The sequence below is a fragment of the Tauraco erythrolophus genome, chromosome 8 (assembly GCF_009769465.1).
Source record: "Tauraco erythrolophus isolate bTauEry1 chromosome 8, bTauEry1.pri, whole genome shotgun sequence".
NCBI classification, from domain to species: domain Eukaryota; kingdom Metazoa; phylum Chordata; class Aves; order Musophagiformes; family Musophagidae; genus Tauraco; species Tauraco erythrolophus.
In genome coordinates this window covers 9,201,801-9,229,425 of record NC_141472.1, presented here as the reverse complement: position 1 = coordinate 9,229,425, position 27,625 = coordinate 9,201,801, and the positions used below count along the sequence as shown (strand labels likewise).

General features: G+C 39.3%; 1 protein-coding gene across 1 annotated transcript in view; it reads right to left on the bottom strand.

Moving 5' to 3' along the window:
* The window catches only part of COL3A1 (collagen type III alpha 1 chain), a 52,416-nt gene extending 26,323 nt beyond the window's left edge, over positions 1-26,093 (bottom strand). The window contains exons 1-5 of the mRNA XM_086615684.1: positions 26,015-26,093; positions 7,874-8,079; positions 6,073-6,111; positions 5,378-5,494; positions 2,158-2,229 (exon numbers count right to left, since the gene is read on the bottom strand). Of these exons, the coding sequence (XP_086471810.1) occupies positions 2,158-2,229; positions 5,378-5,494; positions 6,073-6,111; positions 7,874-8,079; positions 26,015-26,093 (513 nt within the window). The remainder of the gene's footprint in view (positions 1-2,157; positions 2,230-5,377; positions 5,495-6,072; positions 6,112-7,873; positions 8,080-26,014) is intronic.
* Positions 26,094-27,625: the final 1,532 nt, after the last annotated feature.

The window sequence follows — 27,625 nt, the reverse complement described above, 5'->3', positions numbered from 1 at the left end:
AAGAAGTGCAGCAAGTGGCAGAGCAGTTAGTGTCTGGGTAAACTGAGTTGCTTTCAATGCGTAAATACAATGAGCAGTCCCTCACTGTTCGTTGTTAACACTCATTTGGTACAAAATAAGTTTGGACTCAACATGAACCATCAACTCATCAATTGCAATTAATTGATTAAACATACAAGCTGTAAACAAACAAGACATTATGCGTTTCAGGGTGCACACTGAGGAAATAAACTGATAGTTAGATATGGTACTCGCTTACTGCCAGTATCTCCAAACTGTGAACAAATGAACATATTTCAGTTAGAATATGTGCACTGGTGGAAAGAGACAAAGACAATATGTGGAGGTTATACGAGCAAGCAAAGAGAAACTGAGATGTAAAGTACAAAATCAGTCTACAAGCAGTGGAAAGCCAATGGGATGACAGTAATGGCAAGATGTGTGACTGAGGAAATATCAGGCATGCTAAACTCCCATGGACTAACATTGGTGCTGTAGTTGGCATGTTTTCTGGTTTTTTTTTCAGTTTGGATATTTATTTAAATTAACAGTTGAAATCGATAAATTTAATTTCCAAATTAATAAAGAAATTAATCTATATAATGTTAGTGATAAACACTATTTAGTTCTAGCAAGTTTAGTTACATCTGCCTGTAATTCCTCTGTTACTGGCTTTGCAGTCATACATTGCATGATGCAATATAAAAGAACACATGACCTGAAAGCATACAGACAATTCTGGTTGAAGATATTCCAGGGCATCCAATTAAATTATTTTTTTTAACCCAAGTCCAGGGATCAGAGCACAAGAAATCACTAAGCACTTCAGGGCAAAATGCCAAAATAGAGGGGCGTACACCATGTTTGTTAACTGAAAGGTATCTCAGTTATCTGCTTGGTTCAGCACATCCCATACTAAGACACCAACTAGCAAAATATAGATGATACGTTAAGCTGTGGGCAAAACCTGTAAGCAGCTGAATATGAATAAAAGAATAAACAAATACAAAACCAGATGGTTGAAGATGATCAGTGCATGGATGATCATATTAGCAAATGAACGAGGTAGAAATTAACAGATTAATATAAAGGTGAGAAAATGACAAACTGTATTTCAGGAAAAACAGCTGTCATGATAGTAAAATTAATTTCACAGGATTATCTGGTAGAACCCTCAGAAATAACATGTTTGCTTGAAGCTGCCTTGGTGTCTTAAAGCACGTGATACCCAAACCTTGTTATGCAGCATTGGACTGAAAATAGTGATTATGCTTAATGAAGCAGCAGCCAATTTCAAATAATAGTGATTCACCACATCCTTTATATAGCAGATTGCCTGAATCAAGTTCACTTCATGTCATCAATGGTGAATATCTCTAAATCCCAGTGCCTAAAAGGAAAATCACGAGGTGCAACACTGAATTTATTTTATACAGAAAGCATAGCTCATGCATAAGTCTTTCAGGCAATTCATACTTTATCTCACTAAAAAAACTGTGAAAAAAGCTTAGGCCAGGCCTAGCAGACAGATACAGCATCCTTAGTACACAGTCTGAACAGCTGTGGGTAAAAAAATGGTAACTGTAAAAAGAAAAACTGAAAAGCTTTTGACTGCTTCTGGGATAAAAAAAAAAGATTATAAGAGGAGTTTACTCACTTTTTATCAGGCAAGTTTGAGTTGTGGAAATATAAACAAGTGTGGAGTATCATACTGAATAAAAACAGGCTGCTGTTGAATAGATAACGGAAGATTAGAGACAGGGGAAGAGGTAAAAAAAGTGGTGGAAGGGAGGGAATCAATTAATAGAAGAATACCAAAGCAGATAAATGAGGTGGGTATGCACAGGAGAAAGGGATAAATGTTCAGGTAGTGTAAGAAAGTGAATCAGAGAGAGATTAGGAAAAAAAAAAAGGTAAGAAAAGGAAGAAAGAGAGAGAAAAACCAAAAACCCCAGATAATATATAGCTACTTTCTAGAACCATATTGTCAAGCAAACTGCTGCCTTACATTGCTTTCCACTTGCTGGCAACAATTAAATTAAAACTGATTGTGTTAAATTAAAATCAGGATACATACACATCCAAGGTGTAATCTATGAGCATAAAATCTGTTCTTTAAAAAAAAGGATGGAGAGAAAAAAGGCTGTATTGTCTTACAATGGGCTGTGGGTAACCAATACCAGCTGAACCGGCCTTCACATCATAGGAGTCATACTGTGGAGAAAAACTCTGTAAAAGAAATAGAGAAAAACAGAAAGAAAAAAAAAAGAGGGAAAAAAAAGGTGATTGCTACAAATCAAATAAGTCTTTTCTTAAATTGGTATGGTAAATGTATGGAAATAACTCATTTGTATCTATTGAGTACTACTTGTTTGACATATAGCTGCCATATTTTTAAATCATCCATAAAAGAAGCCCAGTCAATATCTTTCTTTTGTGGTTATGGTGATGTTAGCTCCCTATGTTGTGTGCTTCCAGTTTTCATCTTGACAGCTGGACCTCAGCTGAGCCAAGAAATTACCTTTCTCTCTCCTCTTCTCATTCTTCTTTGACTCCTTTAAAGCTTCCCCCCCCCCCCCCAACCCATTTTCTTTATCAGCCCCTTTTCTGTTGGCCTTAGTTGTCACTCAAGGAAGGTGATGAAATATATTCTGTTGCACTAAAGAATGCAACAGTTTAACAGTTTATTATTAGTCTCCTTATTTCTTTTACCTGTGACTAACGAATATCTCATTTCAGAGTATTTTGTAGCAAAAAATCTCTTACCTACCTTTAAATCTGTCCTTCCCTGAATTACAAATAATTTTTTTCTACCTCATCAATGGGAATTTACACATCTCAGAAAACTTAGTTTCAAACTTTTTTCCTAATGCCGTTTTCCATCTTTCCTTTTCTCCCTTCCCATTCACTATGTCACTCCAAATTATTAAAATACAGTCATCCCTTTTGAGCCCAAGCAGACAAGCCTCAATGCTTTTGACAATTTATATTGAAACAAATGAATGTTCAATCCCAGGTATGCAGTGAAAACATGTCCTGTGAGCCTTTCTGACAGCAGACAGCATCTTTCACATACCCATTTACGTAATATACTGTTTAAAAAAAGGAAAACTATGAATCCTACAGTTGTTTTTTCAAGGAGTTCCCATGTAAGCCTTTTGATTGGCATGTATTGATTTTCATAGATTTCATAGATTTCTAGGTAGGAAAAGACCTTAGAGATCATCCAGTCCAACCGTCCCTAATCTCCCATTAAACCATATCTTTAAGTAGTTCATCCACCCTACTCTTAAACACATCTAGGGATGGGGACTCAATCACCTCCCTGGGCAGCCTATTCCAGTGGCTGACAACCCTTTCAGAGAAGAAATGCTTTCTAACATCCAACCTGAATCTCCCCTGACTAAGCTTATACCCATTTCCTCTTGTTCTATCACCCATCACTAATGTAAAGAGCCCTTCCCCCACCTCCCCACCATCCCTTCTCAAGTATTTGTAGGCCGTAATCAGGTCTCCCCTCAGCCTCCTCTTCTCCAGGCTAAACAGCCCCAACTCCCTCAGCCGCTCGTCATAATTTTTATTTTCCAGCCCCTTGACCAGTTTAGTCGCCCTTCTTTGGACTCGCTCCAGGAGCTCAATATCTCTCTTAAAGCGAGGGGCCCAAAACTGGACACAATATTCCAGGTGCGGCCTCACCAGTGCCGAGTACAGGGGCAGGATCACTTCCCTGCTCCTGCTGGTCACACTATTCTTGATACATGCCAGTATCCCATTGGCCTTTTTGGCCACCTGGGCACACTGCTGGCTCATATCAAGCCGGTAGTCAACCAATACCCCAAGGTCCTTCTCCGCCAGGCAGCTCTCCAGCCACTCTTCCCCGAGCCTATAGCGATGCTTGGGGTTTTTATACCCCAAGTGAAGGACTCTGCCCTTGGCCTTATTAAAGCTCATGCCATTGGCCTCAGCCCAACGATCCAGTCTGTTCAAATCCCTCTGAAGGGCCTCCCTACCCTCGAGCAGATCGACACAGCCTCCCAGCTTGGTGTCGTCCGCAAATTTACTGAGGGTACATTCAATCCCCTCATCCAGGTCATTGATAAAGATGTTAAACAGAACTGGACCCAGCACTGAGCCCTGGGGAACCCCACTGGTGACCGGCCTCCAGCTGGATTTAGCCCCATTTACCACCACTCTTTGGGCCCGGCCATCCAGCCAGTTTTTAACCCAAAGGAGGGTGTGCTTATCCAGGCCAGCAGTTACCTGTTTCTCAACCAGAACACTATGAGAAACTATATCAAAGGCTTTACTGAGGTCAAGGAAAACTACATCCACAGCCCTTCCCTCGTCAACCAGGCAGGTCACCCCATCATAGAAGGTGATCAGGTTTGATTGGCAAGACCTGCCTTTCATAAACCCATGTTGACTGGGCCTGATCACCTGGTTAACCTGTATGTGCTCATTAATAGCACTCAAGATAACCTGTTCCATGACTTTGCCCATCACCGAGGTCAGACTGACAGGCCTGTAGTTCCCCGGATCCTCCTTCCGCCCTTTTTTGTAAATGGGGGTAACATCCGCCAGCCTCCAGTCCAGCGGAACTTCCCCAGTGAGCCAAGACTGCCCAAAGATAATGGGCAGGGGTTTGGCAATGACATCCACCAGCTCTCTCAGGACTCTCGGGTGGATACCATCAGGCCCCATAGACTTGTGGGCATCGTTAGAGAATTTAGTTGAATGATATGGCATTAGTGCAGTTTATGCAGTAATGGCACACAGGTGGTTGAGCAGGAAGGTTTGAACGTTCTGCCTGATAACCCAAACGCTGTGGACCCAGCTCCTTCACTGACCAGGTACAAGACGACAATTAGCTCTCTCGCTGAGTCTGCCCAACTCTTCAGAAGAGATTTCAAGATTCAGTTGGTCAGAAATAAAGAGGGAGCATGACAAATAGCACTTACATGGCCCTTCCCTGCAAGCAGAGGACCTACTTTTCAGTTTAGTCTCCTTGGAATGTTACTTTATTAAACGTGCATTAGATAAAATATAGGAAAGTAAGAGAATTTGCTAATCATTAAGCTTGAGGGGACGTACTTCCTTCTGCACACTTTCTGTCCAGTCAGATTTTTTCTGAGTTATGTAAGTCCTTCATCAGATATGGCCCAGAAATTTTAATAATTAAAATTAGACAGAGATTTAATTGCACTTCAGCCAAATCAAAAAACTATCTACCACTCAGCTGTGTTTTTCAAAGGCATTAACGAGAGACACGTGCCATTGAAAGCAAAGTACGTGTGAAGGAGCAAGGGACAGGTGCCTACAGTATTGCCTTGTACGCTTATGAGTGAGAAGGCAGAAGCTGAACATAATGATGACTTACACCTCCGTTTATACTGGGACACGACTGGCAGATCCCAGGGGGGCCAGGGGCTCCAGGACTCCCTGGCTGTCCTGGAGGGCCAGGAGGACCACTTCTACCTGGAACCCCAGGAGAACCCTGAAAAAAAACAAACACAGCAGATGATACAGACATCGGCACTCATCTCCAACTGCAAGGGCATCGCGGGACAAATGCTTCCATTCGTAACGAAGTCTGTGCGATTGTGGTGTGAATTTTCTCTATTAAACATAACTAAGACCACAACTGAACATTCTGGAAAGCCGTAGACAGTAGACAAAATTCACACATGGAAATACTACTTAGTCACTGGGGCCTTCTTGCAGCTAATATTTGATCAAACACACTAGAAATATTAAGCAGGTCAATTCCTGAATCTAAAATTTATACTGCTAGTGGAATACATAGAATTTTTTTTCCAACTGGAAGAAATACGACAAAAAAAAATAACAAATGTAATACAATTCGGACTAAACTCTCTCTCTCTGTTTTTCCAGGTTAAATTTTTGAGATTTTGTTGAAGCTAAAGGGCTACTTCAAAACAATCAAATGAAACTATATGGCAGACATCAGTAAAATCTGGATATCTCAGCAGCTTGAATGGGATATATAGCAGTGTAGGAATTGGTGCTTGATTTTCTTAGTTTCCCTGGGGGGAAAAAAGAAGCTGCACTTACAGGGTCTCCTTTGGGGCCTCGGCTGATTACTCCAGGAGGCTAGAAAAAAAGGAAAATTAATTAAATTAAGAAAGAAAATAAAAATAAAACTGAAAACTCACTATATATATATATATAAACAAGAGGAAAACATATTTAAACATTGGAATATAGTCTTATCGAATGAATTCCATTTATTCTTACTCAGCATATTTAAAAGCTGTGAGGTTTTTGGTCAGCCTATCTGCGTTTTCACAGTTCATCCAAAAAACTACAACTCTCCTGCAGGCAAGAAACACAGCACTAATGAAGTCATTAGTTGTCATTGAGTAAATGGGGACAGAAGTCCATTGTGGAGAGCTGTAAAGGACAGTTTTCTTGTATCCTTCCTAGTCCAGCATGTTAAGTCTGATAATGTAGCTAATTTGAATTTCTCAGGTCTACTCCTTCAATTTGTTTATTTTTCAATTAATAATTCAGTTATATATTACAATCTGGATTCTCAATTAACAGTTCAGAGCAGTTTTTATGTGTTTAGCTGTTAGTGGTAGCAAAGAATATTCAGCTGAAACTATCTTGGATCTTCCAAGGCGGCACTTCCCTATACACTATCCAAGGTCAGCAGGACAGCTTCCAGTGGGCTAACCAAATATATTGAAGTGAGAGGCTGGAGGAAGTAGTCCACTTGTCCTTTATTACCAGGAACCACAGAACTGATTAAAGAGTCTCTAGACTCAACAAGAGAGGGAGCTGTGCTTAAATCTCCAGCATGCTTGCATGTGCTACTCATTTACACCTCTAAAACTGTTCAGTGAAGTAGTTTGGGTAATCCTGGAAGTAGTACAGTTGCACTAGCATGATGCAACTAACACTAAGTGACGTACTGTATGTAACATTTCATGTTTAAAAAGATATACTATAAAGCTGAAGAAATACATCTTCTCTCTTCTATATACACATCTCTTTTGCTCTCTTATCTTCTAGATAAGAATTTTCAATGTGCCTGTGGAAATCTATGTACAGAATCTCATGGATCTTAAACAAGGATGAAACGTTCAGATAACCTTAGCACTCAGTATAGCTGGCTCACTCACTGAAGCAGTTTGGGCAGGGGACTTGGCATGCACATTCTTCATTTTCCTGAGGTTAAGTTGCTACAACTGGTTTAGATAATGTTGGTGTCTATGAACGAGATGGTGATAAATTAGGGATGTAAGGCTTCAATGACCTTTCTTTTACAGGGCATTATGTCAGCAATGACTCTGCAAAAGGAAATTTACTCTGTGATGATGTAGAACTGAGTTGAGAAGAAAACAGACTCACAGTATGCTGTGAAAATCTTGTAACTTTCTTTAACTCTGTGTTGGCTTTAGTTTCATAGATATAGATTGGGCATGTAGTCAACAAATAAGCAGTTTGCATTATTCCTATGCTTTTCCGTAAAATGAAAAATGTAATGGCTATTCTACTATTTATCCGTGCCTGTTGCCTATGTAGAACTGGGTTGAAGGATTTCATGCTTTCAGCTGCATAGCTCAAAAGACTAACAAGTATTTTATCAGATCTGGTACCAATTCTCTGAGAAAATACAGAAATATTCTTTATTTTAACAAAAAAGATAAAACTCTGTCAATGTTCAAGCTGTTTTTTCTATTTGATTTCGCAAAATTTGCCCATCCTAAGTAGTTGCCTAGAGTCAGAAAGTGACAAGCTTTGCATTTAAAAGAAGAGTGTTTAGAAGCATCTAGAAGAAAATGAATTGAGGCTTACATGGATCAAGAAGGCGGCAACACCAAAATAACAACATTGAGGACAAACTTACTCTTGTAGGTTGTGGTGTTGTTTGCGGGCAAACTGGACAGCACTCTCCAAAGGGAATCTCTGGGTTGGGACAGTCCAGCTCCTGATCGTCACAGATGATGTCATCACAGAGAACAGATCCTGAGTCACACACGCAGATTTGGCATGGCTCTGGTTTCCAAACATCCCTGTCAGCATAGACCTGCCCAAGATGGGTACATCCTGCAACTGGAAAGAAAGACAAAATAGTGTTCAAATGTGTTTTCCAAATCAAAGATGAATAACATGACAGCTGTTGGATAGTCTGATTTGTTTTCTACTGTAATATAGTTTATGTGTGTGAAGTAAAATGCTAAATACTTCTCTTCAGACACTGGGAGGATCTGTTACATTAATTGCAGAGTCTGCTCTGAATCTATAAATAAACATCAGCGGAAACCTCCTGGAGCTGATCCAAAGCCCAATTAAATCTTTGATAATCTTCTGTCTCGAGTAATTTATAGTGTCAGACTAAGTTACTGTGTAATTAGCAATTGAATTCTCTGCTGCAGCTAAAATGCATGTGCCAACATGAGCATTTACACACGGGCTGCCCCTGTGTGCCAACATGAGCAGTTAACACATGTATGTGGAATAAGACGTCTGTCCAGCAAGAACTCCAGCAAGCTAGCATCTTGCATTAATAACTAGCACCAAGTGTTTTCAAAGAGTTTTTTGAAAGCCAACGTATGCTGTAGATCTAAAAGAATGTTCACATTAATTGTCCAAATGCTTTGCAATTAATGTGGCATCTGGCCTGCTCAAATGTTACAAGTATTTTCAGAAAAAACATTGTTCATCTGTAATATTCATGGCTTTATGAATTCCTTCCAACAGCTGTTCTACTGATCACGTTTGTGGTAGATAATGAATTTGAAAAGACTGATGAAAACCAGCTTCAAACTCATTGAATTTTGGGTTTGTATTTTCTTAGAGAAGCAAGATCCAGAAAGCCCAGTCATTTAAGAACTCAATATGAAAATAACACTGCAAAGTTAGACAAGCTCCTTGTAAGTTTTGTAGAAGTTATTAGAAGGCTCAGACTGCAAATATAAGTATCAGTGAAAGTCTTGAATAAAAGAGTAAGATTTTTTTCCATTAATAATTCAAAATAATTCCGTTTAAAACCACAAAATTCTGGAGAAAGAGCTATTTGTATATCTACATTGTCCTTAAAACTTTAATATTAGAATAAGTTACCTACTACATGTCACCCTTCAAAAAGAAAAAAATACCAAAAGATGTAATTCAAAGCTCTGACATTAAAATTACCACTGGCTCCAGATAGAAAATTCCGACTGCCATCAAATTCTTGTAACGATCAGAATTATGTAGTATGAGACTGAGTCCAAATTTAAAGTGCAGTCCATTCCTATGGGTTATGCAGTTCCTTTTTCTTTTCTCACATGTGGCATCTTTCATCTGATTTTTCTCTTTTTCACTACCACATTAGCACGTTGGTCTCTTTTTCCTCTTTACGTTCTTTGCTTTTCTTTTTCTCTGTATTTGTAGGTATCTGTTTCCATACCCATACCCATGTTCTTTGGCATGGTACACACTTGGATGGTTTTCCTCTCTTCTCATGCTTGCTTCTGCTTCCGTCCCCTTTTTCTGTATTGAGTTTCATCTTTCCTATAACAAGGAACATCTCTTTTCATCTTCCCTGAATCCTGTTGTCTTTTGTACCTGAACAGTTCACCCTCTTATTGCCATGTACTCAACTGACCTTAGTCTTTCAGAACCTTCTCCCTTCCCAGTGACTCACTTGCTGCTTTTTCTTTTCCATATTAACCCAACTTTTCCCTCTATGTCACCTATGAAATTCTTCACCTACTTGTATGAGCTCTGTAAGGGCGATGGGGAATACAACCAAGACCTCCTGGTTCACTGAGCGAAGAACCAGGAGTTCACCGAGTTGTGATCTCAAAGCAGGGCACTGAATAGGACAGGAGCTTCTTTTCCCAATTTCTACCCCAGTACAGGTTTTCTGCATACACCAACTTATGTTATTTCTGCACTTCAAATATAAAAGAAGCTAACAGGAAAATGTTGACTTGTCAAGGCCGACAGTACTTATGGTTAAAAGTTGGTTTGACCACCCTTGATTAGAATAACAAGAAGACGCAAAAAGCTTCAAAAACCCTTTTCAGACATTTTCAAGCCAATATTTTTCTATGCCTGATATCAGGCTGGGGCCAGTATTTTACCCTCCTTTGACAACATAAAAAATCTTAAAATCTAAAACAATCCAGTAGTATATGAAAACTAATCCCCCTCGGACATTTTCTGTCACTTAGAAATTCACTTTTTCCTTTTCCCTTCGCTTCTCTACTTTTTGAGCCTCACCAGAAACTTCAGATCCTGCACAAGAGAAGTGGAGAACTGCTTGTTTCTGAGATAGCATCTTCTTCACACCCACCATGACACAGGGTCACAGCATGAGATGCTGCTTCAAAGGACACTGCCTAACAGCCACTACCTCAGAAGAGGACCTAGACGTCCTTCTTCAGTCTGCCAAGCTCCATTTTGTTTCTAAAAAAGTTGCTCGGTTTCCCAGCTCTCACACTGCAGAATCATGCCAGTGGATCCCGGGCAAACAAGGCGATTCTCTGCTTAATTAATTAATTGCTGCTTGTTTCTGCAAGAAACATTTTCCTCCTTTAACAAACTAGGAAAAACAAACTGCCCAGCCTTGACAAGAGTAATGACAAATGTTTCCTGACAAAGAAGGCTGAGATATATTTTAAAAAGGAGAAGTGCAGCATTATGAATGAAATCTTGTTTATAGTTTCTCTAACGACTCATGAAAAAACCTGAATTATGAAGCGGCAAAAGCTGAGTAGCTCAGTGTATGAGTGGTTCACTGTATATAAGAAGACCTCGAAAGCAGAATGCTGTGAGAGACAGAATACCGAAACAGCTACTGGGGAGGTTAGAGCTTGTTATCTGTTTAAAAGGAGCTGGTAGGATACATCCTAGAGAGCACGGGCAGGCATAGATCCACTTCACCCAAGAGCAATGTATTCAGCTGCCACTCTGCTTAAGCACTCCCAACTCCACAGGTTAAAACGTCCTTCTCATTTACAAACATAACCAGGAAAGGAAGAGATGGTTTTTTCTTTAGTTTAGGGCAAAACATTATTTATACATAATTGTTAAATAAAAATACCATGAAACAGATCTAAAAGAACTTACTACTGTTACTGCGTGCACATGTAATGTACAGTTATATGAATTGCATATACATAAACAAAAATGCATAGTGTACACACACTTCTGTACCCATAAGATGTGTTTGATTATTTTTAATATTCAGATTTTCATCTCTTGGTATCACTCTCTTATCCTTTCAAAACCACATTTTTTTTTTTAACTATATGTTTAAGACAGCAAGGTTCTTATTCACCAGGAAATGCATATCCAAGAATTTGCATTTTCATATGTCATTTTTTTCTTCATCCTGACTTCATTTTCATTGATTTGTTTTGTCGTTTTGTTATTTCCAGAGATGTCATCCTGCTGCCTTACAGTGAAAAGGACAGCTGGAATGGGGAGCGGAAAAGGGCCACCTTTCCCATATTTTTTGCACTGCTGGTTAGAGAAGATTCTGTTTTCAAGACAGCTGCTCTTTGCTGAAGCAGAGGCTTTTATCAGTGACCGATTTTTCACACTGAGAATACTCACCTTTCCATATTTTAGTTAATAATATCGATGAAAATCACGGAAATTTAAAACGTGTCACAAAACAACTGACATAATTTTACAGTGATGAGCAAATAAAGCAAATTTCTCTGTACTTTTACAAAGTTGTCATTCAGTTATTCTACAGTAGATGGCATTATTTAACAGAAATAAATAAAAAAAAAACCTAAAAAAATTGAAGCCATCTGGGTATAATGACATTCATATTTGCTTCTAACTTTCTGGACATTGTTAAATGAATTAAGAAATAAGCTAGGAGAGCTGCAATGAAAATCGCTGCGGCCTTTGGCAGAATGAAAGTATTAAAAAGGTTTCCAAAGGAAACTTACATCTGGGAAGACTTAATCTGTTCAAGACACCCCCTCTGTGATCAGATGTAGATCTGTGTGTCAGCATGTTATGACATAATGCATTTTGCATTGCTCATAAAGATTAACCGTTAGCTCCAAAATCCTTTGGAAAACTGATTTGTGCTAAAGCACTGGCAAGTAACATATAGGAATAATAAGGTTATAAAAAAGCTGACTTGTCTTCTTCTAGACTTGCGGTAAAACAGTCACATACTTGCCTTAGCCAGCTTTTCCTTATTGATTCCTAAACATATATATTAGCCTAAGTTTTTAAAAAATGTTAGAACTCAACAATATTCATCTATGGTGATGCAAAATCTTACTCTTCTTCCCAAAGCCCTAAATACGGTGGCTATGCAGCACTTCAATGGCAGTTATTGCAATGGTTTCTCTCTGATTCCTTGTACAAAACATTAAAGTTTAATATTGGAAAGCCTGAATAACTTTGCATTTATGCTGTTTACTGAGCATCCACATTTTTAAAGATTTTGCTGTGAGTAGCATAGGGCCAGCCTAAAATGTGAAGAAAAGAACAAAAAGGCAACACAATCTTTGTCATATGCTGGTTTTGAACTATTTCCTGTTTCCTAAGCAGACTAGCAGCTGTGTGTAAGCAGACCAATAGGGAAGGCTGAAAGGAAAATCATTGTGTAGTCTCAAAGGACCTGTAAGTGTGGTACATGAAAGAGCCCAAATGTGTACAGGGAAAAGCAAATATGGTCGTTGTAGGCCTGAAGGATGACAGGCATCATATGGGACATAATCCTGATTCCAGTGAGGTGAATGGGAATTTGTTATCTAGTGCTAGCACCTGAGAAGCTGACCTGTTTTGTAGTTGCTTTTGGCTTTGCATTGGTCGAAGCGCCATGATCATGACTTAACCATGTTTATATAACAAAAGGAAAAAATCTGATAGTATCCTCAAAAACCACAGACTTTTCTACTTTGGACAAAGCAAATGTCCAGCTATTGCATTAGGAGCAGACTCACATATCCCATTTGCAGAGATGTGACTAAATATTTAGAAATTAAAGAACATCTTGAACTTGTCTGGTTCTGCCTCAGAAAGGTCAATAGTCCATACAGAGGTGACTCACAATCCTCCAGCAGCCACTCAGTGGTGGCTTGGGAAGCAAAACCAAGGAGCTTTGATCTGTGAGAATCTAATCACAAACAATGAGTCAAGCAAACAGTTTTTGCTGTTATTTAAAGTCAATTTGGTAAAGGCTAAAGCACTAAGAAGAAGAAGGCCTTGCCTCTAACTGACTGGATCCAAAGTCTGCTGAAGCCAAGAGTTGTCTTTCTGTTGCTTTTTATGGACTTTTAACTGTACAAAGCCTGTGCTTCCTTACTCTGACCTGGTTTTGGTCATTTGCTTTAGAAGATGGCTACTTCAAAAATTGTTTTTACGTTTCTTCTATAGTAAATACATCTATTTATTGTGTATTCCAGCACTGTTTTATACTTTGTTTAACCAAAGGACCAAGTAGAAAGGATTGTTCATTTTCAATGGAAATGCTATAACTCTCCCCTACACTGGAGTAGACGGAAGAATCCATTCCAGTGTCTGCAGCATCGCTGCTTTCCATTTACTGAGCAGAAAAGAATGCCACGGCGTCTACCTCGAACCAAATGGTTTGGGCTCCGTGTCTGGTATTATGATGATGTTTATAAGAAAATCAAACATACTCATTCCATCTCATGATCGGTAATGGAAACAAACGGACTCTCATCATGACCTAATTGGCTTGCTGAGGCAGAATGGCCTGGTCTGTCCACATGTTTTCCTGTCAGGTTAAGTGCTGAGCACTTGAAAAGTCTGAAATAGAGTCTGTTTTGTAGGAGTCAGGAAAAGGTGGAAATATAAGGAAAAAAAAAAAAGATTTAACAAGATTTTTTTTTCAACTGCAAGGCCTACAGACATTGTCTCAGCTGGAATTGTCTTAAAACAACCAGCTAATTAATTGAATCCATTTCACACAGTGCATGAGGACGTAAGGGCAAATTTGGGCTTACCTACCTATTAGGACATTTTCAGATTTAATGATACTGATGTCATCATTTGTAAGCTTTATCCACCTTGATTGGAGGTATCAGGACTGAAACCTCAACTGATGAAACACTCTAAATGCACGCTGTAAAAAAATCAGATCAGGTCTATCTTAAAAAACCTTTTCTGCTCCGTATCCTGGAGGAGGAATAATTGTTACCGAGTGGAATGGGAAAGGAGTATGAATGAACGGTTCACAGATTTCCCAAGTTTCACACCAAAAAGGATGGCTACATCCTGCGCTTTCAGACTGAAACCAAAGCTTTCTTACTTCTAGGGATGCTCGTCTGCCAAAAAAGCTGGCATTTGAACAATTCTGCCAGTGCACCAGCCCCAGACATTTCCTCTTTACTCAAATGCAGAGCAAGAATGAGAAAGCAGCATAAAAGAATACTGGTTAACCATAATATTTGTCTGTCAGAGGTATTGCAGAAAGGAGACACTTACTGTTTCACTGGCAATGTACGGAAGAGGCTGGATTCTCAGGCAAAGGATCATTATGTCATGTAGCTGAACTGTCCTTGCTCTGAGACCCACCCAATCTGTCTTTCAGCTTACAAAACAGAAAAAACCTCAAGCCTGCACTGGTACAAACAAGTATTTGCATTTTAAACAAATCATTGCTTGTTCCCTTAATTAATCTTTATAAACTCCAAGTGCTGCAACCTTTCTGCAGCTTTTAGAAATTTCAGAATATCAGGATTAAGAAAGATCTTTATGTCATGTTTGCTAACAAGTAAAAGACAAAATGCCTCTTATTTTCCTTGCAGATTATTGTCTTTTTGCTAATCTTTCAAAGTGTGATTTGTGTTAAGAACTCTAATTTTTCTCCTTTATCTAAGGAGGGCTATTGCTCTTCTCAAACGTAATGTGGTCTAAAGTGGCTGAATCGGCCACATTGTTCCATCTCAACATTTATGTTTCCCAAATTACTCTGTTCAGGCATGCATGTTGACATCCTTGAATGATGCTTTTCATGCAACTTCTAAAGGTCATCCTGCCACATAAGCGTTCCTGTGAAACAGGGACCAGTGACATCCCATCAATGACATTGTTACACAACAGCCCCACTAGCTTCAGCTGGTGTCCACTGTGAAAAACAATGGCAGAACACTTTTCCGTTTCAAAACTGCTAATAGAAAAACAAAGTGCAAAGAGGATTTCTTTGTTTGTTTAGTTGGTGGGGGTTGTTTTTTGGCAGAACTGTCATTTCAAACTGAGTCATACAACGAGCAGGATAGAGCAGACTGCTGTATATCTATCACCTTGATTCTTTCTTGGGGTTGTCCAGAGAATTTTTATACCTGTTATTGAACTTCTAAAAGTCATTTTGAGAAAAACATCTGATGGATGCAAGAGATAGTTATACTCCTTTCGTTGTTAGCTATTCCTCAACATCATGGCCTAAATTGTTTTTTGTAAGGGAGGAAGATATTCCTGAACGACCATCTGTATTGAGATGTTATTCTGGAATTTCCTCTCCAAAGACGTCTCTCAACGGGTTGACTCTAACTCAGACAATTATATTTATACTTCTGTCTTTTTAGTAGAGATAGACCTGTTTTGCTTTATCTGCAGAATGTGTATCATTCATTCCTGATTAAAGGTAAATACTGCCTAATCAGAACCTCCTTTGATTTTACTGGACTTGCAATCAGACCTAAAGAACATCAACTTCTAACTATTCCGGTAGGAAGTGAAGGTCTTCAGTGCCTGCCAGATCAAACCTTTTAATAAGGGTAAACATTTGCATTAGGGCAGGACACACAATAAGAAAGAATTTAATCTGAATTCAGTGCATTCAATGCCTTTTAGAGGGACCATTGCATAATTTTTTAGTCACTCTTCCAATTACTGGTAAAATGCCTATGAGACTTCTCCATCCCCTCTGTTCTTACATTACAATATTTTTTGGCACATCACCTTTCGTGCCATTTGGTGTCACTCTAAAAATAAGCAGCAGACTGCAATACTTTATTTGTGGCTACTCAGTTGCATGCTGGCATAAATTCTCACTACTCTGCGGTAATCTGATTTTAATGTGCTGCTTGTCTTTACAGTGAATGATGCCAAATGGCACAAAGACTTGGGTCTCAAACCAAGCAGAAACTGACATAAATTCAAGGTCTGATGTGATTACTGATGATTTTATGGATTTATTAGTTTCTTTAAACATATATCCTGCCCACTTCTTGGGCAGTCAATGAAGACTTCTACAGTCGGAGTCCAAGTGTCAAAGTAATCTGAATTTTGAAAACTTGAACACATGAACACTTGCAATTTTATTCCATAAGAAGCTGCCTAATATAGTTCTAAAAAAAAAGTAATATCTTCATGCTCAACATTATTAGGATCAATTAAGTGGAAAACTTTACCAAAAACATGTACAACATTTTGTCAGAACTTAAAAAAAAAAAAATCACCCCCAAGGTATATCTCAAAGACATACTTCTGTGTTTCTGATTTTAGCTAGGACCAGGAATAGTTTATGACATTGGAGCGTTCTTTGCAACATTTCTTGCAGTAGGTCTGTCCTGGCAAGAATAAAGAAAAACTGGAAAAGTCGTTGTGTACAAGCAGGTTTCCCAAACTGTACAATCAGTCTGACAGATCCAAAGCATCATGAAAGTGAGATTCAGCTTCTGAGCTGCTGAGTGAAAATGAACCATTGGAAACTGGTAATTGTTACAGCATGCTCTACATAGGACCTTGTGTAAAACACCAAACTAAAATTATGTAATTTGCGATGCTTTAAGCTTCTCACAAGATAAAACGCAGAGGCTGTGTGGGGGGGGGGGGGGGGGGGAAGAAAAGTATTATTTTGTTTTTCAATGCCTAACCTTGTAATTCAAACAATTTTTATCAATTTGGACATGATCTTCTCTTTCCCCTCAGCTCAACGAGAAGGCTGACAATTTTATGCAATGCTGTTTCTGTGCTTTGCTTTGAAAGACATCAGCTTGACTCAATGCTTCTCTCCTGAGACTGAAACAGATGGGAAATGTTACAATGCAGTATAGTACATATGGTAATATCATTTGTATTTTCAGATACATTGGGCAGAGTCAGCCCCAATATAAATCCATGGCTGTAGTGAATTTACATCAGCAATGAGTAAAGCAGCAGGGGGTCAAATTCTACACTAGTATAACTCCCTGCATAATTTTATTGATTTCCTTGTAATTTCAGAAGTTGGAAGTAAATGAAGAGTAAAAGTGAAAATAAAAACAAAGTTCTCGTATTTCATATTCCAGCGATGGATGAAAGAAGTCTGGCATATTGTCTAAAGAAAAGAATTGTATCTTTGGCTGCCAATAAATTAAAGGTATTCGCAATTCAGAAGGTCAGGGGGAAATTCTGAATGCATAGAGCATCATTAACCTAGTTTCATTTGCAAAACAGTTTGTATTCATTCACTCCGTATTCCAGCTTGTACTAATTCACCCCACAACCATTCTGGACAGTTTGTTGGATACAGATAGCAGTATTTGAAATTCTTCTTAATCTGCCTTATAGTGGATATTAAACGGCTATTTGTACACTGGATACAACATTCTTGTTGTCAACTTTCTAAGGCTACTAAAATAGACACTGTGAGGGTTTTCTCAGGGTACCACAGACAACTTTCTTAATTTTGGGGCCACTTTAAAGTATCGAGTTCTATGCCTGTTTTTCAAGCATGAAGTCCTAAGCATCTTCCTAATTGCCTTGTCAGATGAAAAGCTGCACTTTTGGTGCAGCAAAGGGCCTGCACGCGCCGAGCTGATTTTTTTTTTCAACATCAGAGGTCAGAAGCATTGCTACTGAAGTGGCTCCCTGAAGCCTGGCACACATTTAGCTCTCCCTGCTCTGCACAGCAACAACGCCTGCTGGCACAGGGGGAGGATAAACCGTGCCATGCAGCAGAAGGGCTGGAACATCTTCAGCAGACACAGCCAGAGCCACCAGAGTTTATCTGCCAGAGTCCTTAAAAGGTACGAGTGGAAGAGCCTGAGCCAGAGAACACCTGATAAATGAAGAGGTTCTGCACTTTTTTTTTTGTTCTTCACTGAAAAGTTTACAATGCTCTTTCTCTCTTCAGCTGCTTTAACAGGAAAAGAATCAGTTGGACTTGAACGTCTCTCTTCTTTCCTTTTTCATCCCCCTCCACGCCCCTCCATATGTAGGCTATTCTGTTCATACAAAAAAGCAGGATCTTCAAAGAGGACCACCCTGCCAATGACTAAGCCACCAACAGGCTTAGAACATTGTGCAAAGAATCTTCAAAATGTCCGAGCAGATTTCAATTACTCTTTTCAAAGATTTGCGATTCCCACTACACAGCCTATTGTTTGATTTCGCTAGGACATTCTTCTCTCAAACAGCTGGCACAGAATGACTACTGCTCTGTAGGGAAACAAGAAAATGCCATACAGTAGATTTAAAGCCAAACACAGGAAAAAAATAGGATTTTGTTTAAAAGAACCTCTCATGAACATAGAAGTGTTTTCCAAGATAACATGAATTCTGTTGTCGCTGTTTATAGCTGAAGGAAAGCATGGGGGGTGTAGTTCATTCTCCTTTGATGCTCAGCGTGGCTATTACACTGAACATCAAAGGAACAAGAGCGATGCTTCCCATATTTTCCATTAGCTGTGTTTGGGTGAGCAATTGCTTCTCTCGTGTCTGCTTGAAAATGAGCTGCAGTTTTGCCCTTGCCTCTTTTCCTAAAAGCAAATGGAAAGAAGGAAAAGAAAGAGAAATAGAAGCAGCAGCACAAAGGGAAAGAATAGAGGCAAAGAGATGTTTGCAGCAGACAGCCTGCTAATGTACCGACTGGTCACTGGGCGTGAATTGCGGGTAATTTCAGTGGGAAGTAATTATGTCCAGAAGTTTTCCAGGAACTGCCAGTATTCAATTGCTGTGGGAAGCAGTTTCCAGACACAGATCATCCTTTCATATCTACTGCTGCAAACGTGCATTGGGTGTTCCTGCGATTCTGCTGCCCTTTGCAGTGCTGAGGCTGGGAATAAAGCGGTGCCTGAAGCCACCGTAGCAGCCAACAGAAGTTTTGCACGTGGAAGGAAATCTTTTGCTGCCTGGCAGGAGAGCAGAGGTGCCTGTGCCACCCTCCGGGGTGGGACAACAGCGAATGAAAGAGAAAAGCAGCAGCAGAAAGGGGTGAGGCTGCTGTGGCTGTGGATAGCTTTGTGTTATGCTGAAGGACATTCTGGTACAAACTCAGCTAAAGTCTGAAATCTACTAGTCACCCCCCCCCCATTTCTTGAGAGTCGTTTGGGTGCCCCTTTAGCTGTAAGAGAAGGTCTAGGCTTTCAAAATAAAAAAACACGTTCAGCCTTAAAATATGTATCTTTCCGTTATCATCACATTCTTCCTGTTCACTGTCCTGTACATGCTTTCTCCTCTCTGGCAGATGTTTCTTCACAGACTGCTTGTGTGAATCAAAGCAAGACAAAAAACTGCAGACATTGTTAAATGGGGTACCGTTTTCATTCTCATTCTGATAGTTCATGTTTAAATGAAGGGTTTGACGTAAATGAGGGAAAATGGTAGTAGCCTCTTAGCTAATCTGAAAGGAATCTCTTCTGCTGTACTTTCACTAAACAAAGCCAGAAGTCTCAGAGCTGAAGTTTATCCAAACCAAAGCCAACAAACGGTTGTTGTTGGAGGGGGTTATATCATGTTTTCCATTGTCATTTTGACATGAAACAGGCAGCGGCTTCAACTTTGCAAACTTGGAGACAAGAAGATTGGCTCTGAAATGAAAATAAATAAGTGGTGGATGGAAGTAGGTTAGTTTTTCTCAAAGCAAAATGTAGAGAACCTTTCCTATGAGATAGAAGATGAGAAAAAATAATGGCTGCTTGAAAACATAAATGCAAAATATAATTTACCATGCCTCTGTGTGAAAGATGTATTGCTATACAGTCACCGATGGAACTCATCTTCCCTGCGCTCTTCTGGCATTTAAGAGCACATCTCTCAATCTCTGTTATACTTACAGAAGAGACTTTCTGACTCCTGTAATATGTAATTTTTTACTGCCTGTGGAGATCATCACGTCATCAGCCACAGCAAGGAGCAACATAAGGGTTAATCTTTGAAATTGTTGTACAATCTCAAAGCCATGTGAGAAATATTAATGGCATGGTCCCTGCACATAAATATAGGAATCTTATTTCCCTGAAAGACAAAGTGTCTGACTATGCTGAACAGAGACAGATCAGGAAATTCTGTGGAAATTCCTTATAGATTTTTCCAGGGACAAAGGATCTCTTGTCAGGGAAGCCGTAGAGAGAACAGAAAGTAAGGCGTAGAAAAAAACCCCTGTGCGTAGAAAGATTCAATGGAAGAAAGAAAATACATAGAGGAGTAGCTGTCCTGCAGCAGTAACTGAGCCAGAGCACTGGCTCCCGTATCTAGTAGCAGCATGGCCACAGGAAGTCAGCCGCAGGAAGTCACCATGCAGCATCTCTGTAACAGAGATAACATCACCGTGAGCAGCACAGCCCGAAACAGCCTTCTCTCCAGGAGGAATCCACTGGACCCCCTGGGCTGGAGTTGGACAGCATGCTGAAGGCCAGGAGATGCAGCATTCTTCTGCACCCATCCACACTCCCTTCAACAGCCTGACCTGAAGGTACAGAAGCAAAATAACACTTATTGCATCACTCCTGGAGAAGGAGTCACATTTGTGCCCGGTTCTCCTTTTGTACAAGATATATTATCATGGATGTGTTGAAGGAGGGGTAGGCTGGTAAAGTATTGCATCAGGTAAAATGATGACACTACAATTTTTGTCTCATTTTGGGTTGAAGGTTATTTACCATCTGCCAAAAACCAAAATCAGAACATCTCAAAACTGTAGACACACAGGTGGTAGACACTGAACTCTAAACCATGTTAAAGTTGTGCAATCTACAATTTACCAAGCTACCACAAGAAGAATGAGCTAACAGTTGTCACATTGAATCAGAAAAGATTTTATTATACGCTTTTCAAGTCTGGGTTTAACTTTTTTGGGTGTTGCTGATAATACATTGTTTTTTTTCTCCATCACATCAAATTTCTGCAATGATGTGGGAACCTAGTCCAGTTACTTCAAGACCAAAAATACCCACTTTGTTAACAGTATGACTTTGCCATTGTCAACAGTTTTCCTTTTCCTAGCTGAGAACTTTTGCCTAATTTCTTAAACAAGCATGACGAAAGGACAGCACAATCTAGAGTATTAATGGACATGACCATTGCACTAATTTCCACTTCTGTGGGTTTTGACGAATTATTACTTCAACAAATTAAAACTTGCAACTGTTACAGCAGCCATGGCTTGTGCTCTTCTCCAGATTGCTGACCTACCATAAAAACATCGAGAATGATATAGTTTTCATGCTGCCCACTAGCCAGGGAAAGCACACTGTTATTGTTTCCCCCTACTGGTAGGCTGAACCTTTCAACTATGAAGAGATTACTTTTAATCCAAAATGCTAAACGACAGTCTGCATCATTTCCGTTCCTGACCTACAGCATACTTTCCCCATTATGAAGCAAGGTATGTCTCGTTTTCTGCACATTTCTGATTAAAATAAAGTTTGAACAACATAAGCATGTAACTGGGACAATGACTAACAGATCCATGTCAGTCTGGTTTATCAGCCAGTTTGTGAAGCAAAAAAGTGATACTATTTCACTTCTTTCTTTCTTGTGAGTAGCATTAATTAAAACTAACAACCAGCTGTTGTGTAAGGCTAACACCCAGCTGTTGTGTAAAGCTGGCATCACCTAAAATTTTGCAAGTGACACCTGGCTGCCTATTTCAAACCTCAAAACTTTGGCAGAAGCTGGAAGAGGAAATAGGATCTGCTTGTAATCTGCAGCGCTAAGAAGGGAGCAAATGTAATGACTCTGAGGCATCAACAGTAATATCTGTGCCAGAGACAACACCCTCTGCCTTTTCCCCCTTTAATAAAGCAGTGGATGTTTCCAACTCTACCTCCTCTTTTAAAAAAAATCAGTCTATGTAGATTTGGTCTCAAATCAAAAACAAATCTGAAAAATAATGAAAAGGATATAGAATGGTCTCATTTTCCTAAGGCTAATGTCTTCCAGGGATGTGTGATGTAAAATGTGTTTATGAAATTTGTCATATTTCCAAGAACATATATATAATGTTTAGAGGGGGTGGATTCCCCAGGCTTTCATTTAGCGTGATTTTTCCAGACCAGAAAGGAATGTTTCAATTTTCCTAAGTATAACCTGGCCTGCCGTGTGCTTGGCAAAAATAGTTAGGAAAAATGGAAGAGCAGTAGACCCCTGACCTTTCATACCTTCGCATAGTCCAGGTGACTTACGATGGTGTAATCATCTGTTGGTACACAGACATGCATCATCTGGGTTTACCTTCAAAACTCTGGAGGGGGACTTTTCTTTGTTACCAAAACCTCTGAGAAAAGACAGTTCTGACTGTCATTAGCATTACCCTTAAACTAGCTAATTTATCTACAAAGAATGCATATGTGCAACATTGCATATAGGTAAGTGCTACAAATGTCAGCCTGGCAGCCTCACAAATATACTACTCCATCTATGCAGTACCCATCTACTTCATTACCTGTTTAATCCTTTCCAATTAGTAAAAGAAGAAAGCAAAGTGGCTAAACCAAGCTGCTTACAAGTTTTCCTCAAACATCATGCTTCTTTTTTGGAGGATCAGAAGTGGGTGCTCAGCATAAAGAGTTCTTTGCATGCTGCCTCCTGAAACCTACATGTAATAGTTATATTTCATTTTAAAACTGTAATTTGAGACTGAAAGTAATACAAAAGGTCAATAAGTCTTCTCAGAGATATTTCAGGATTCAGTCATTACCTCAGAAATGAGCTTCCTGACCAAACATCCAAGATAATACTTACATTACAAGGAAAACATTAAATTACATTAGAGCAAAAATTTTTTTGGAATAATAATGAAAGGTTTCTGGCTCTGCTCTCACACTGCTTTCAGAGAAGTAGAGTTTTCCCTGTGACCTCAGTGAAGTTCCTCAAGGACTATTGGGTGTACATATGAGAAGTGTCACACTCCAGGCGACTGAGACGTCCCTTACCCATCTTAGATGCTGCTGAGACAGGTCCAAATCCATGAGAGCTCCCTTTTGGCACCGATGTGAGCAGGGCTGTGCATGTGCTTCCTTTTTAGCCAGGGGAAACTGCCAAATACCTCCAGTCTGTCTAGCTAAAATTTATGCTGTCTTCTGGAAGTAGCTGTCTAGATTGACTCTACAAACCCAAGATAAATGGTATGACTGTAGGCCATAAGGCTAGCGAATGCTTGCACGAGTCGTGCTGGCTGGGTAGAGGATGGATTTCTTTCCTAAAGAAGCATTCAAAGTTCTTACACTTTTTTTGGTAGTTTAATACGCAGGATATAAAGGTGCCTTCAAATGGCAGAACTGAATACATATTTCTGGAATCTGAATCATCTGTCACATCTGAAGCACCAGCTTCATGTCATGTCAGCCACCAGGAGGCATTTTATCTTGAACATGGTCAGTAACGCCTGACACTAACCTGACACACATCAGAAAACCTGAATTGTGTCAAAGTGATTTCGTTTGCAGGCAAAAAACATCCTAGTGGGTTACCAGCACATACAGCTTTTGTTCATGAAAGTCACAGAAAACTCCTTGTTCCACAATATCCAGATCCCGAGCTTTTGGAAGACGTTAAAACTGAGGCTGTACTCAAATGTCCATTCCTAGCTATTACAGCAGACAAAGAAACACATAGCCCAGAGGTACATCTGATGATCCTAAACTCAGTGTATACTGAGCAGTTTCCTTAATATCTTGCCAAGTCTTGTCTCCTGGCAGGCTTTCCCAAGGAAAATTTTATATTGACTTGCACTTGATACTAACCATATAAACATTTTTCTTGACAAGAGAGAACATTTTAGCATGTCTGGAAATTCTCTTTTGAATCGTGGAAATTTTGGCTTCCCAGTGCCCTGCACATGAGTTAGTGATGCTAATAATCAACCCCTTCAATCAGTGTTTTCTGTGAGAAAAGCATATTCAAATGTGTGGAAAGGAACATTCCAAAGAGAGGACAGAATTCAGTATTTTAAGGGATAACTAGTGTTTTATCAGTCTCTGTGTAACCTCATCCCTGTAAGTACTATGGAAGTTAGCCCAGTAAGGAAATGTTACTACACCATGAAACAGGAATGTGGCAGAGAAATGAGAATACTCCCTCACACTTCGTTTGTATATTGTTCTTCTACCCTAAATTTATCATTTCTTTAGTTAAATATGTGTTGCACTTCAGAAATGTCCAAGGATACAACCAGAGTGAGGGAAAGAGATCCGGTAGTAAGGGAGGATATGTTTATTAGGAGAAATAAAACTGATGCTCCTTCTTTTTATGCTGGATGGTCCCTTAGTAATTATCCCTCTGAAGAGATATTATATATAAATATACATGATGCATATTAAATATGTACAGTATGTATATTATTTGCTGCTAGGCAAACTCACGGCATAGGTTTGCTCAAATTTTATAATATTTTCTTCACTGAGGTTTACTGAAGAGACAGTTTATACACTGGAAAAGCAGAAACAGAAAAGCATCAGTTCGCACCACGTTATGTTTATTATCTACAGAACCTCTTTATATGCACTGGGTATTTTTGAGAGATACTTCACAAGGCTTAGCCTGTGTCTGCACTTGGTGAGGGAGGCTGGTTTTTGGGCACACTGCTGTTGCAGATGGTTTTACCTGATTTGCTCATGCACAGAGTCCCCTGAGCTCCAGCTGCTCTGCTGCCAACAGCCTGCTGCTGGACTCATAGTCATCTCCTTGGCAGAGGTGCCTTTCCAGGTAGGCTGAGGCAGACAGATTTGGCAGATGGATTTGCCATGAAATGGCTAAAGTAATCATTTTCACAATTTGTATCATACAGGCCAGAGTAGGGTGTGGTTTTAAAGGCATTTGGCTTTCCTTTACTGCACTACAGTTTATTTGGCTGTTGCTTATCAAGTTATTTGTAAAGTTATTCGTTGCCTCGATGCAGGAATAAATACATTGCAGATCTTTCATATTTGCAAGCAAGAAAAATGTTTTGTCTTAAGAAAGGTCTGGTTTACAATGCCTGGCAAGCAGGAACAGAGCACATCCAAAAAAGGTTAGCTGTACTTGTGGAATGTCATCTGTTTAACTTAAATACTCATACCACACTTATCTGCACTCTTAAGTTGAATTATTGTATACAAAGTATTTTTTTCCCCCTTCAAACTCCACGTTCATTTGGTTTTTGGTGTTCTCGCTCTCTGTGAACATGCACACACATACTCTCATGGACTTCCAGATACCATCAGCTGCTAATCAGTCTCGTGAGGGACCAAAACAGCCTGCAGATGCACAATTCAAACTATTTCAGCTGAGGGAATTAGTTTTCCCTCCTGCTTTATGTCAAAGCAAAAATCTCGTACACTGACGTATTTTCATATATCGCTCTTAAAAACTGTTTCATCAAAACTGGTTAGAACTTTAAGGCTGTTTTCCGCATGCAAATTGTTTAAACAAACACCCACACTGCCAGTGGAAAACACACAAATACAAAGTAGAACTCCAAATAAAAAAGCTGGAAGCTTGTGACAAGTAACTTCCAGGCAGCACAGAGCTAACAGTTAAAACGTTATTCCAAGAGTTAAAAGAAATAGTTAAAAAAATCTCCATCGTCTGTAATAGGAAAACAAGTAAGAACAAGAACAAATGTAGCTAAGGCAGACAGCCCTGTACAGTCCTTTTAACCACAGAAGAAAGCAAAGTAAAGAGAAACCTTTGGAGTGGTAATGCAAACTCCTGCAGCTTTCAGCTTCAGCATTAAATATCTGACTCTGCTGAATTAATGAAGGAAAAATGTTCTAACGAGATTTGTGAATACACATTTCTTACAAGCTATTAAAATCACTGGTGAAAATAAAAAGAAAATAAAAACATTAAATCTTAAGAAGCTTGAATTACTCACCGTCTTGTTGTGCCAAAATAATTGAGGGTTGAAACACGGCAAGAATGAGCAAAGCTACTTTTTGCACAAAGCTCATCATGTCTAAATATTAGACATGAGACTCTCTGTGCAAAAATAAAAACGGGGGGGGGAAGAAAAATCTATTCAAAATAGCAACATCGGTTGTTCCCTGCCCTTCCAGCACCGGGCCATGTACAGAACTCAGCCACAAGCATTCCCCAGCTTTGGCCTTAAATAGGAAAAAAATTGGCTTACTTTACTTTTCCACCCCCTTTACTGAAACATGAGAAGAAGACCCATCCCCTAACAGTAAATGAATGATTAATATTTCTTTTGGCTTTACAGAAGAATAAAGTCAACTAAACAAGATACACAGCACATCTGGAACTTTTGTATGCGTACGAAACGCACGCTGAGACTGTATATGAAAAGTTAGCGTGCGCTATACGTGAGCAATACGCATGTGGAAAAGAAGTCCTGTGGTAAAGCCTCTGTGGTATAGCATTTTTTCTTGCTAATTAGGAGTCAACAGATATAGCCCAAGGCAAGTTTTTAATTCTTAGCATTCCCTAACAAAGATAAAAGGTAAGTACCTGATGTGGTCGCACAAACTGAAAGAATCCCAGAAGTGGAGGAGCAAACTTGGGTATTTCTGCTGATGAGCAATCAGGGTTAATGAAAGGGAGGTCTGAAAATTGCAACACTTCTGTTCCAGTGCTTTTCTCACCATCTCTGCTTCACACCACGATTTTGTGTGACCTGGGGAGAAAGCAAACATAAAAAAAAATTATAAAGAAAATAAAATCCCAAATCAGAAGCATCAACCTCCCAAATCAAAACTTTGCAAATAATTCAGTTTGATGCTGTCATTACAACATTTGAAAGGAATGCAGAACAAGTACCACCTTTTTCTTTACTATTTGCTCCTCAAACAAGAAGGTACAGCAGACAGAAAAAAAAAAAAATCTTGAGACTATTATTCATTCCTTTTAAGCCTAGTTCTTTCTCTATTCCATGCAAAGCTTTACTGAGAGTAAAGATACAAACTTATTTTCCAAACAACATGGCTTAAGCAAGTTTTGTTATGAATGTAGTTTTCCTGGGAACGTAGCTTTAAATATAAGTTTGGGAGACTCCTAAGTGAATGCAGAAAGCTGTCACAGTGTGCATTGCTGCTAAAACAATGACAAACTAATTGCTACTCTCAGTCAACTAATTTGAACTGGGTTGTTAACTGCAGGAGTGCTCATACATTTGTTCTTAAGTGTTGCTGAGATTACAGTGACCAGGGAACCACCCCTCCTATCAATAATTCATTAATGTCATGAACTGTCATCCCAGAAAAGGGACCAGCATCTCTGTATGCATAAAAAAATAAGAGCAGGTTGAGGTTACCCTTTAATCTGATAGGTATTGGGTCTCATTTCAAAACCTATTTATCTGAAACACATTTGCACCTGAAGTGGAAGAGGTTGAAGCAAGTATGAAGAGATCTTAAATAATTTGATGCCACTTTCAACATACCCTGAGAGACTCTTCTGTGTCTTATACACTCATAAAGTATAATGGCTTGATACATTTCAAAGGAATTACACACCGCTTTTTTGCATG